Genomic DNA, 13166 nt, shown 5'->3' on the forward strand with positions numbered 1-13166 from the left:
AGTTGCATGGAATTTGAAAAAATACAAATAAAAAAGAGCAACTAAAGCAAATTTTTTTTTTACACGTGTACAGCTCAGCCCATAGGTATGTGGACAGAGGTGAGGGGTCAGGGGTGAAAGGTCAGGGAAGGGTGAACCTACGTGTGACCAGGTCAAAGGTCCTCCTCTCCTCGGGGTTGGGACGCACCAGACAGGTCAGAAGGTTGAGCTTAGCCGGTGGTCGGTTTATCTGTGGAACCAACGACACTGGGGTCAATTTCTCACTCTGGGGTCAAACAGAACCGCACCAGCTCAGATATGGCATTTTTCACGTGATCTTTTCCAGCATGGTTCCAACACATACGGTACATGCAGGGCAGCCCACATACGGTACATGCAGGGCAGCCCACATACAGCTTGGCTTAACTCAGCTTGGCCCTCCACTTAAAAATGCCATCGAGATAGAATTCCTGAGAGAAATCCACAAGAAAGGGGATGTGAAAAAGTCCAGAGAAGAGTCCTACTTGATATCAGACTGAAAATCTATTGAGGGGTACATTTCGAGGGCATTAGAAATCTGTTGACGGATTTAGAAAGTTACAGGTATTCCGGTATACACTAGTTGGAGAATTCATTTTGGCAGTGAGCTTTACTGTTTGGTTTATGGGGCACAGGAAATGAGACGGTGAGAGATGTTGGTCGCGTCCCCAAATGGTACCCTATATGGGGCCCTGGTCAAAAAGTAGTGCATCATATAGGGAATATGATGCCATTTGAGACGTAGCCATTGTCAAGTCTCACCGTGCTGTGGGAGATGGTCAGACAGCCGTACTTGACTCCGCACTTCCTCTTCTGCCACACCTTCCTAATCCTGGAGGAGACGCAGAGAAGGAGCGAGGAGGAGGGAGAGAGCGAGAGACACAGACCACAGTCTTAGTCAGGCATAACTTACTGTATATCTGCCATCAAGCTCACTAGTCATTTGTTGGAATACAAGTTTGTTTCCCCAACTGATTCACCCCCCTCCATGTTATCACACTAATCTAATGCTCTGAGAACAGGGGAGAGAGGGGCTAAAATAGAGACATAGGTCGGCTTTTGGACTTCCAGACTTCCTTGCTCTCTCCCTCCTCTACCCCCCCCCCCCCCCCCCCTTTTCTCTCTCTGCATGACATGGCTTAGCTAGAGGAGCTGGATCCACTCATCCAGCCAGGCCTCTCAGCCTAGATCCAAACCCCAGAATAATGGAAACCAGCTGAGGCTGACATGGCACGGTGGTTCCCAGCCTCTCCATCTCAATGTCGCTCCACCAAGCTACATACCCCTTATTAATGACAGCTTTGCACACTCTTGGCATCCTCTCAACCAGCTTCATCAGGTAGTCACCTGGAATGCATCTCAATTAACAAGTGTGCCTAAAAGTTAATTTGTGGAATTTCTTTCCTTCTTAATGCCAATCAGAAGATAGCCCTTTTTGGTAAAAGACCAAGTAAGAGAGCAAAAATAAGCAAAAATAAGCAAAGAGAAAGGACAGTCCATTTCTTTAAGACCATGGTATGTGGACTTGGAGCCTCGTGTTGTCAATGTATTTATCCGTAACTTGACCAGACTCACCCGTCACTCCTCTTCTGTAGGAAGCCTGACTTCTCTGTGCCGTACTTCTTGTTGCCTTGAGGTTGGTGTATGCTGTATCCGTTACCCGAGTTCTTTCTGTTCAGGTATTCCTGTCACAAAACAGAGCGACTTAGTCCGAGAAAATAGTTTTAGAACAACATTAAAAGAAAGCTAGACTACTGTTTATTGAATGACACTGGAACAACAAATAGGTAGCACATTCCTATTGAACAAGCAGAGGTAGTCCCTCTCCGTTTCATTCCATTTTCTTCCGTTTGGTGCCTAATGAACATGGCCCAGCACAGAATGTGTCGAGGTGTTTGAGTTCTGTAGGGGTGTAAAACCATACTTCTTTTCCCTCCACCTGTAGCAGCAGCCTGAGGGAATCTCGTAGCTGAGAGAGCTGTCTCACTTCCTCATCCTGGTCCTGTCGCACCTACAGCACACAGAGGACAGAGCAGAGTGTTAGCTAAATACAATCTACTGTATCGAATACAAACACATTGATTTGGGTTTAGAGGAAGATTCTGCCGTTGATTGCAGCTTTGGACACAAAACCAACTTTTTTCCCAGAAAATAGTGGCTGTGGGATGGGATGCTTTGTTGATATGGCCTCAAGCAATGGGTATGGACAGCTATAAACCCAAGTTTTGCATAACGTTGCTAAATAAAGTGTAACGGAGCTAGAACACTCTTTGGTTTCTGGTGCCCCATCTTAGTCTGATCCCAGATGTATTTGTGCCGTCTTCCCCAACTTCTAGACCGCACAAACCACCAGACTAGCCTAGTACCACCCCTATCTGCCTGCCGCATTAATGAATCATGAAAAAGGCCAAACCAGTATATTTCCCTAATACTTCCTGGAACATGAGAGCCTGAGCTTGGCCCCTTTCAGACCAAGCAGAACAAGAATAAATCGCCGACACTCATTAAAGTCAAGTGTCCGTTACCAATACTGTGCCTGATGCCAGAGCGGGATTTTATGTAATCACAAAAACATCTAGTGGCCCTTTTGAGTACTCCAGATTATCACAGGTGTCTGTAATCTGGCCCTCTGTGTGAGTTTATCGCGTGTAAAATATATGACAATAAAATAAGAGATTTTAGTGAATACAATAAGGTAACTTAGTGAATACAATGTGTTTAATATGAGTGTTTCAGCAAGAAATATCCTTAATATTTACATAACAATTTATTTTACTATGTCAATATGTATTAGTTGTCAATGTTTTGGCATCAATGGTCAATGGTGGCAGTTGTGAAAAAAGCCAAAAGTTGGAAGAGTTGCAATATGTAACTTTTTGGGCGCCCTGACCAAATTCACTTAGAAAATGTGTGTTATAGATCTGTCATTATCATTGAAAGCAAGTCTAAGAAGCGGCAGATCTGTTCTACGTGCGCCATTTCTATGATTCCCGTTCTTAAGTTTGTCGGTTTTGAACACCAGCTGAAAATACTATATTTCTGGTTATGGAAAATGAATTTCACAGCGGTTTGATGGTACAATGATTCTCTACAATATATTTGCTTGTTTTGTCAAACTGAAATTAGGCAAACTATTAATCATTTTAGCAACCAGGAAATGGCGGTGCGATTTCTGCATAGTGCATATTTAATTGAAAATAATGTAATTGTTAAATAGGTGCTTTTTCATTAATTAGGCCATTTTCTCTTGAACCATATGGTCTATCTACTAGACATGGAAATAAGAACACAGATAAATGAATACTATATGAATACCTTTTTAAAACGTTATTACTATATGAACACATTTTATTTTATTTTTTTTAAGTTATTAAAGTATAAATTACCAAAGTTACGATAGATTGCCATAGATTTACTGTTAATTATTAAAATAATTGAGGATTCCGGTAACTAGCAGCCTGTAGGTTGGGAAAGTCTGGGAGGAGAGAGGAGATCGAGGGTTGGTTGTTAAAGAGGAATTTGACTGTAGCTTACTCAACTGTTGTCTGTCCATGAGATTTACAGTTGTCTGCTAGTGATGTGTTCTGTTATTGTGTCTGGGCTTCCATAGGCAGTTGGAAGTCTGTGGGGGGTTGTTTGTGAATGTGCTTGCGTGAGCGTCAGACAGCCTGCTAGACACACACTGAGATTATCACTAAAACCTACCTTCCACTAAATCAGTGGTTAGATGCAGTTCCATGGCTATGACTAAGTTTGAAATATTTCAAACTTCCGACAGCTTAACTGCCAAAACAACCACCTGTACAAGCAGTAGTATAATGGTAGTCACCATAGAAATGTAATCTAGATTATATTTCTAAGGTAGTCACATGGTAGAGAAGACATGGTTCTCGTATCATAGTTCCAGAACACTATTTACTAAACTTAGCTTCAGAAAGCAGGTCAGCAGTTAGAATAGAATCTGACCTTTGACCCAGACAGTAAATCTGTGGTGACTGACTTACATTCTAGATAAGATGGCACATTCAAAACAAAAGGTGAGGGGAAACGCATAGAAACAGAATTACTAGTCAACATCCTGGGAAATGTGTCAGTAGTTATTTTTTTCAATGACTGGCCCTCGACAGGCTTGTGGACATTCCAGTTAAATCCTCTCTTGTGGATGGAGAGACTGACTGAAGTAGACAAAAAAGGTAGTAACATTCCACTTAAATCCTCTCATACAGGAACTGACTGACAAACAGATCGACAGACAAGTAGACAAAACACAAATTACCGTGTGGACAGACGACGCCAGCTTCTCCACAAAAGGACTAAGGTTCTCAGCAGCTTTCAAGCCGTCCTGGAAGAAACTGAGACAACGCCTTAACACTCAGGTACATGATCCCAAACACGCACGCAGGTTATAAAGCGCTCCCTAGCATACCCGAGTCGAACAAACACTACATTTGCAACAAATAGTTAGGTACCGTGGCCACAGCTCGTAAAAAGAAGACAAAAACTGAACAGCCACAACATTTTACACCAGAAGCCACAGTAACATTCCTGACGTAAAACCCTTTGCGGTGGTGCTACTCTGTGTAGAAGCTGGGAAACTCAACAGTAGGATGCATTCCATGCCAAACTGGCTCTGATATTTTCGTTTACACATTTTATCCTCTCAAGCACAGTTCCACTAGCTATATAATAGACTATAACCGGGGCAAAATGCAGTCCAGCTCAACTTGGTTTGGCTCAAAAGTGTGAAAAGGGCATGAATGCAGCATAGAAGGAGAACTTACTTGAGCTGGGCCTGGAAGTACTTGATGAGACTCTGGAGCAGGTCTGGACCCTGGCGCACCTTCAGTTCCTGGATCTTTAGCAAGTACTGGACAAACCAGAGGATGTAGCGTTGGTAACCATGGTTACAGAGCTTAGGTTTCGGTTCAGAAACCGTCAGTGGTTATAGACCACAATTAAGTTGTGCGTCATTTCACAGATTCAAATCAGTCATTCTTAAATCCTGGTTTAGTGTATATTTGAATAGGGCCTGGAGTTTTTCCTGACCCGTTGTGACCTGACTAGGAAAAGGTCCAGGCCTTCATTGTCACATCATGGTCAGCAAAAATGCTGGACCTTAATATAAATAAGTATTTTGTCGAAGACGGTATGGTTTTCAGGACTTAGCCCGAACATGAAATAACAGAACCATTTCAGGGCGTGTTTTATTCCCTGATCCATTTTAACTGTTTGAAGTCTGTTGCTTTAAAAAATAAAAAAATAAAAAAAAAAGGTCGGAAAAAGCCTTTGGAGCCAGCTGTAGGAACTCGCTGCTGCTTGTGGAAGGAATGACATCAGTCTGCTTCGTCTCTGCTCCATAAAGACTTGTTTAAAGCCATCTGTCTGCGGCTGTGCTGGATCATGTTCATTAGGCAACAAACGAAGAAAAAAAGACAAACAGCGACGTACAACCTCGATTTATCCTATAAGAAATATTTTTCTGTTGCGTGCCCTGATGAATAGGACCCAGGCGAGAGCCTTGGAGGAAAGGGAATAATTCCCCTCTTCTTCTTCTCCTCCTCCATCCATCCCAGCAGCTGACCTGACAAGAGTGTGCAACAAATTTCCCTACGCTCGTAAAGTGTAACTGTGAGCTACAACCTTAACTGAGCTTAGCTTTGGAGTCCGATTCCAATGGTACTGATTCCAATCTGTGCTCCCTATTTTACATGGTTTGCCACCCCCACCTTGATCCAAGCTGTGCTGTTCGGGGGAGAATTTGTCTTTATGCACAGATCTAGGGCCCTAATCAACTAAAAATAAGTCATTTTCACCATGATAAAACTGATTCTGATACAAATGCAAAAAAGTTCTGGTGAGTGTTTTGCATTGGTCTGTGTCAGGTATTGTGAAAGTCTGTTAGGTGCGCGCCTGTAATTGCTATTTGAAGTGGACAAAATAGCATTTTATTAAATTATTTCAAAAGCCATGGTTTATCCTTGTAGGTAACACCGTCACAAGGATAAAATGTATAGAAAAGCTTTTTTTAAATGGTCAAAATAGGCCTACAAAAAAAAATGCACACACAAACACACAAGTAATCGAGTACTAAGGTCCGTTCGGCTATCTGATTAGCCGTGCCCATCCCTAGTGTGTGTGTGTGTGTGTGTGTGTGTGTTTCCTGTCTAGTCTCAGCTCCAAGCCCCCACCTCACACATCTGCAGCTGGAAGGTCCTCCTCTCTCGCTCCATGTCCTCCGTCACGTTGTGTCCCTCAGTCTTGGTCAGGCCCAGCTGCCGACTCTTCTCCCTCCTCTCCTTCTCCAGTTTCCCACTGAGAGAGAGAGAGAGAGAGAGAGTTTGAGAGACATGTATGGATACCCTTAATGAAAACAAAATAGCGTTAGAAAATGCAGCAGGGCAGACAAAACAGCTGCTGAGGAGACCAGAGACAGCGCATGAGAAAGTGTGTGCGTGTTTGTGAGAGAATGAAAGAAATATGGGGTGGATTTACATGATACGGTCAGCAGGTATTTATGGTCCTAATCTTTGCCCTTTTACACATCCTATTTCTGTAACACACTCCCTTTTTTTGTGGAGGTGAAGCCCCCTTCACATATTTTTAGCCAACATGCAATTTTAGACCAATGCTGTAATGTCTTACATTATTGGATGTGTATAAATACCACTCACACAAGTTTAGACACACCTACTCATTCCAGGGTTTCTTTATTTTTACTATTTTCCACATTGTAGAATAATAGTGAAGACATCAACTATGAAATAACACATGGAATCATGTAGAAACCAAAAAACTTAAACAAATCCAAATATATTTTATATTCTTCAAAGTAGCCACCCTTTGCCTTAGCTTTGCACACTCTTGGTGTGCCTTGTTAAAAGTTACTTTGTGGAATTTTTCTTTCTTTCTTAATGTGTTTGAGCCAATCAGTTGTGTTGTGACAAGGTAGGAGTGGTAGACAGAAGATTATTTGGTAAAAGACCAAGTCCGAATTATGTCAAGAACAGCTCCAATGAGCAAAGAGAAACAGTCCATCATTACTTTAGGACATGACGGTCAGTCAATATGGAAAATTTAAAGAACTTTTAAAAAGTTTCTTCAAGTGAAGTCGCAAAAACCATCAAGTGCTATGATGAAACTGGCTCTCATGAGGACCGCCACAGGAAAGGAAGACCCAGAGTTACCTCTGCTGCAGAGGATAAGTTCATTAGAGTTACCAGGCTCAGAAATTGCAGCCCAAATGAATGCTTCACAGAGGTCAAGTAACAGACATCTCAACATCAACTGTTCAGAGGAGAAAATGTGAATCAGGCCTTCATGGCCAAATTGCTGCAAAGGAACCACTACTAAAAGGACACCGATAAGACGAAGAGACTTGCTTGGGCCAAGAAACACGAGCAATGGACATTAGACTGGTGGAAATCTGTCCTTTGGTCTGATGAGTGCAAATTTGAGATTTTTGTTTCCAACCGCCATGTCTTTGTGAGACGCAGAGTAGGTGAACGGATGGTCTCCGCATGTGTGGTTCCCACTGTGAAAAATAGAAGTGGTGTTACTGTGTGGGGGTGCTTTGTTGGCGACCCTGATTTATTTAGAATTCAAGGCACACTTAACCAGCATGGCTACCACAGCATTCCGCAGCGATACACCATCCCATCTGGTTTTTGCTTAGTGGGACTATCATTTGTTTTTCAACAGGACAAGGACCCAAAACACACCTTCAGGCTGTGTTAGGGCTATCTGACCAAGAAGGAGTGTGATGGAGTGCATCCAACCTCAACCCAATTGAGATGGTTTGGGATGAGTTGGACCGCAGAGTGAAGGAAAAGCAGTCAACAAGTGTGCAGCGCCTCCCGGGTGGCGCAGTGGTCTAAGGCACTGCATCGTGCCACCAGAGATTCTGGGTTTGAGCCCAGGCTTTGTCGCAGCCGGCCACGACCGGGATGCCCATGGGGCTGCGCACAATTGGCCCAGCGTCGTCCGGGTTAGGGAGTGTTTGGCCGGCAGGGATATCCTTGTCTCATCGCGTACTAGCGACTCCTGTGTCGGGCCGGGCACAGTACACACTGACCAGGTCGGCAGGTGTACAGTGTTTCCTCTGACACATTGGTGCGACTGGCTTCCGGGTTGGATGTGCATTGTGTCAAGAAGCCGTTGTGTTGTGTTTCGGAGGACTCTCCTGAGTGGGAGTTGCAGCGATGAGACAAGACTGGAACTACTACCAATTGGATACCACAAAATTGGGGAGAAAAAAGGGTTTAAAAAAACATATGCTCAGCATATCCTTCAAGACTGTTGGGAAAGCATTCCTCATGAAGCTTGATTGAGAGAATGCCAAGATTGTGCAAAGCTGGCATCTAGCAATGGGTGGCTACTGAAGAATCTAAAATATGTTGATTTGTTTAACACTTTTTGGTTACTACATGATTCCATGTTTTATTTCAGTTTTGATGTCTTCACTATTATTCTACAATAACACAAATAAAGGAAACCCCTTGAATGAGTAGGTGTGTCCAAACCTCTGACTGGTACTGCATGTAACCTTCTGAGAGATGGACCATAAAAATAATAGGCTAAAGTCCTTATAATCACCATCAACTTACACTTTGATGTCATAGTCCTTCCAGCTCTTCTCCAACTGTTTCTTCAGCTCCTAAAGAAGACGAAAAAGATGGTTATGACCAGCTTGCCATCCGCTCCAGACATATCAAATAAACATGGCCTCTAGTCTACTGTATATCATCTAAACTGTGGACATTCACAGGACACTGCACAGGAGGCCTCAGTCACTCCCTTTACAACTCTTCAACAAAGGGGATTTACAATAATATCTACTGCCGGTGAAGGATTCATTATGTAGGGCCAGGGGTTTTCCTGACCAGGTAAATCTCCAGGTCCTATTAGTAATAGTCTAAGCCTATATAAAACAGTGGCCAAGTTTCTCCCGGTGGAGTCACATGGTCAGGAAAAACTCCCAACCATATTTATGCATGTGTTTTAAAAAAACAAACATTTATGGTACAGATAAGACTGACATATTGAATGAAGAATTGCTCATCCGATGGGATGCAACAGTTTTAAAAAGCTGTCACTAATTTGTGACACCCAACACAATATGGGTGTTGGTCATAAAATGGCACGAGGCAGTAGTAAGTACACAGAGCGGATGTTTTGCAGGGTTGTGGTTTACTCTTAGGGGAGGTGCATCTCTCGCTGACTTTACAGACACAGACTGTGGGGAGGCAGGAGAGTTAGTGCACAATAGGTTACACAGAAGTCTTACAGTTTGTGCACGACAGTAGAGCTAAATCGCAGGGTGGCAAAATTCCCAAAACTTTCCCAAAATTCCCAATTGGAAGATTCCTGGAATAAGGAGGGGATATGCAGGAAATTCGGGGACCCTACCAACCGGGCTTTCTGGAAAACCAAGGCAATATTGTGAAAGTTACTGGAATCTTACAACCCTAGTTACTCACCAGTCTGCTGTCTCTGAGCTCACTCTTCAGGATGTTCTCCAGGGGGAAGGAGATTATGTTGTTCAGGTTCTGGACCTGGAAGACAGAAACAAATGAGTCACATAGTTACACAGACACCCATTTTTGATTTACAATGATGAAATAACAAAAAACCTGTATTGGTTCCTTTGGGTCATATGTTGTTCCAGTTTTTTTTTAATTGAGTCACATTTTCAAGGGATGGGATGGCTCCGGGTGCACCACAACAACCAAATCAAATGAGACTCAGACGGAATAAATGTATTGCATACTGTGTTCTGGTTACTTATGCCAAGATCCTTCCCGTCGTGCATCGAATTGGACTACAGATTAACGGTGCACATGTTAGGACATCCACAACAGATGAATGTCCGAAAACATACACCGTACAGATCAAAGTTGTCGTAAAGTCCGTCAGTCCGGTCCTCCTCCACCTCTGCTCTTTACAGAACGATACCTGAACCCTAACCCAGGAACAAGGACGTGTCCTAAAATGTACACCATACACACGAAAGCTCTGCTCTTTAAGGGGTTGAAACATACAGTGCCTTGCGAAAGTATTCGGCCCCCTTGAACTTTGCGACCTTTTGCCACATTTCAGGCTTCAAACATAAAGATATAAAACTGTATTTTTTTGTGAAGAATCAACAACAAGTGGGACACAATCATGAAGTGGAACGACATTTATTGGATATTTCAAACTTTTTTAACAAATCAAAAACTGAAAAACTGAGATCTGTGGTGAACATATGCATATTGGAATTCCCAGTCATGTGAAATCCATAGATTAGGGCCAAATGAACTTATTTCAATTTACTAATTTCCAGCAGCATACCACCCTGCATCCCACTGCTGGCTTGCTAATGAAGCTAAGCAGGGTTGGTCCTGGTTGGTCCCTGGATGGGAGACCAGATTCTGCTGAAAGTGGTGCTGGAGGGCCAGTAGGAGGCACTCTTTCCTCTGGTCTAAAAAAATAAAATATCCCAATACCCCACGGCAGTGATTGGGGACATTGCCCTGTGTAGGGTGCGGCCTTTCGGATGGGACGTTAAACGGGTGTCCTAAGTCTGTGGTCCCTAAAGATCCCATGGCATCGTAATCGTAGGAGTGTTAACCCCGATGTCCGGGCTAAATTCCCATTCTGGCCTTCATATCATCCCCAGCTTCCAATTGGCTCATTCACCCCCCCCCCCCCGTCCCCTGTAACTATTCCCAAGGTTGTTGCTGTAAATGAGAAGGTTCTCAGTCAACATACAGTGCCTTGCGAAAGTATTTGGCCCCCTTGAACTTTGCAACCTTTTGCCACATTTCAGGCTTCAAACATAAAACTGTATTTTTTTGTGAAGAATCAACAACAAGTGGGACACAATCATGAAGTGGAACGACATTTATTGGATATTTCAAACTTTTTTAACAAATCAAAAACTGAAAAATTGGGCGTGCAAAATTATTCAGGACCCTTAAGTTAATACTTTGTAGCGCCACCTTTTGCTGCGATTACAGCTGTAAGTCGCTTGGGGTATGTCTCTATCAGTTTTGCACATCGAGAGACTGACATTTTTTCCCATTCCTCCTTGCAAAACAGCTCGAGCTCAGTGAGGTTGGATGGAGAACATTTGTGAACAGCAGTTTTCAGTTCTTTCCACAGATTCTCGATTGGATTCAGGTCTGGACTTTGACTTGGCCATTCTAACACCTGGATATGTTTATTTTTGAACCATTCCATTGTAGATTTTGCTTTATGTTTTGGATCATTGTCTTGTTGGAAGACAAATCTCCGTCCCAGTCTCAGGTCTTTTGCAGACTCCATCAGGTTCTTCCAGAATGGTCCTGTATTTGGCTCCATCCATCTTCCCATCAATTTTAACCATCTTCCCTGTCCCTGCTGAAGAAAAGCAGGCCCAAACCATGATGCTGCCACCACCATGTTTGACAGTGGGGATGGTGTGCTCAGGGTGATGAGCTGTGTTGCTTTTACGCCAAACATAACGTTTTGCATTGTTGCCAAAAAGTTCAATTTTGGTTTCATCTGACCAGAGCATCTTCTTCCACATGTTTGGTGTGTCTCCCAGGTGGCTTGTGGCAAACTTTAAACGACACTTTTTATGGATATCTTTAAGAAATGGCTTTCTTGCCACTCTTCCATAAAGGCCAGATTTGTGCAATATACGACTGATCGTTGTCCTATGGACAGAGTCTCCCACCTCAGCTGTAGATCTCTGCAGTTCATCCAGAGTGATCATGGGCCTCTTGGCTGCATCTCTGATCAGTCTTCTCCTTGTATGAGCTGAAAGTTTAGAGGGACGGCCAGGTCTTGGTAGATTTGCAGTGGTCTGATACTCCTTCCATTTCAATATTATCGCTTGCACAGTGCTCCTTGGGATGTTTAAAGCTTGGGAAATATTTTTGTATCCAAATCCGGCTTTAAACTTCTTCACAACAGTATCTCGGACCTGCCTGGTGTGTTCCTTGTTCTTCATGATGCTCTCTGCGCTTTTAACGGACCTCTGAGACTATCACAGTGCAGGTGCATTTATACGGAGACTTGATTACACACAGGTGGATTGTATTTATCATCATTAGTCATTTAGGTCAACATTGGATCATTCAGAGATCCTCACTGAACTTCTGGAGAGAGTTTGCTGCACTGAAAGTAAAGGGGCGGAATAATTTTGCACGCCCAATTTTTCAGTTTTTGATTTGTTAAAAAGGTTTGAAATATCCAATAAATGTCGTTCCACTTCATGATTGTGTCCCACTTGTTGTTGATTCTTCACAAAAAAATACAGTTTTATATCTTTATGTTTGAAGCCTGAAATGTGGCAAAAGGTCGCAAAATTCAAGGGGGCCGAATACTTTCGCAAGGCACTGTACCTGGTAAAACACGGGACAAATAAAATCAAAATATGACCGTAACTCGTTGCGGTTATATTCTTGTTCAGTGTAATACATGCTGATGACATGCAAATGGAAAATCAAAACATCTGACCCATTTTGTAGATCGTACTGATTAACTGACTGCTCAGTGTAGGGTGGCAAAATTCCAGGAACCTTCCCAACATGCTCAGGTTTTCTAGAAATCCCAGTTGGAAGGAGGAAATCTGGAAACCTCCAACCAGACTTTTAGCAAAACATGGGACTTTTGTAAAGGTTCCTAGAATTTTGCAACCCTAGTTCAGTGCAAAAACATCTCCTGTACTGAAGCAGCTCTGTAGGTAAATAAAAAAGACAACCATTTCCCCCTTCTGAGTTCACACTTGGGTTCACCTTGAGAAATTGATGCAAACTTGAACTTGTCTTTGTTTTGATTTCCTTCTGAGAATTGAAGAAATGGAAAGAAGGCCCTGTGTTCTGTGTAACAGTGAAACAACCCTCTTCAGAGCGCGCACTCAGACACACAGCCCCCCCCCCCCCCACACACACACACAGTTCACTGTTAAAGCCCCAAAATCAAGCAGTGGTAGTGTTTTGGATTAGTTTCCTCAGTTTCCTCTAGCACTTCCTCAAGGTCCTGAGGGGGACTTTGACAGCTGGGGGGAGAAAGGAGGAGTTGCCTTGTCCACTCCCAACACACGAAGGTCTGGGATGAATTAACACGACTATCAGTAGGGGGGGGTTCCAGTTCTCGGGGGGGGGGGGGGGGGGGGGTGAAGA

At 43.2% G+C, this 13166-nt stretch overlaps 1 protein-coding gene across 6 annotated transcripts in view; it reads right to left on the bottom strand.

The window, feature by feature from the left end:
* The window catches only part of asap3 (ArfGAP with SH3 domain, ankyrin repeat and PH domain 3), a 48198-nt gene that overhangs the window by 18480 nt on the left and 16552 nt on the right, over positions 1–13166 (bottom strand). For 4 of the 6 annotated variants that reach the window (XR_016491872.1, XR_016491873.1, XM_021584397.3 and 1 more), the window contains exons 4-12: positions 9495–9569; positions 8622–8671; positions 6207–6330; positions 4800–4885; positions 4295–4370; positions 1943–2029; positions 1594–1703; positions 781–850; positions 142–229 (exon numbers count right to left, since the gene is read on the bottom strand). Coding sequence is in view for 4 of the 6 variants with exons in the window: in XM_021584397.3 (XP_021440072.2) it covers positions 142–229; positions 781–850; positions 1594–1703; positions 1943–2029; positions 4295–4370; positions 4800–4885; positions 6207–6330; positions 8622–8671; positions 9495–9569 (766 nt within the window). In the remaining 2 variants the exon portion in view is untranslated. The remainder of the gene's footprint in view (positions 1–141; positions 230–780; positions 851–1593; positions 1704–1942; positions 2030–4294; positions 4371–4799; positions 4886–6206; positions 6331–8621; positions 8672–9494; positions 9570–13166) is intronic. The other 2 variants (XM_090220484.1, XM_021584396.3) reach the window with 1 other exon arrangement.

This window comes from Oncorhynchus mykiss, chromosome 25 (assembly GCF_057628025.1).
Source record: "Oncorhynchus mykiss isolate SJ-2025 chromosome 25, ASM5762802v1, whole genome shotgun sequence".
NCBI lineage: Eukaryota > Metazoa > Chordata > Actinopteri > Salmoniformes > Salmonidae > Oncorhynchus > Oncorhynchus mykiss.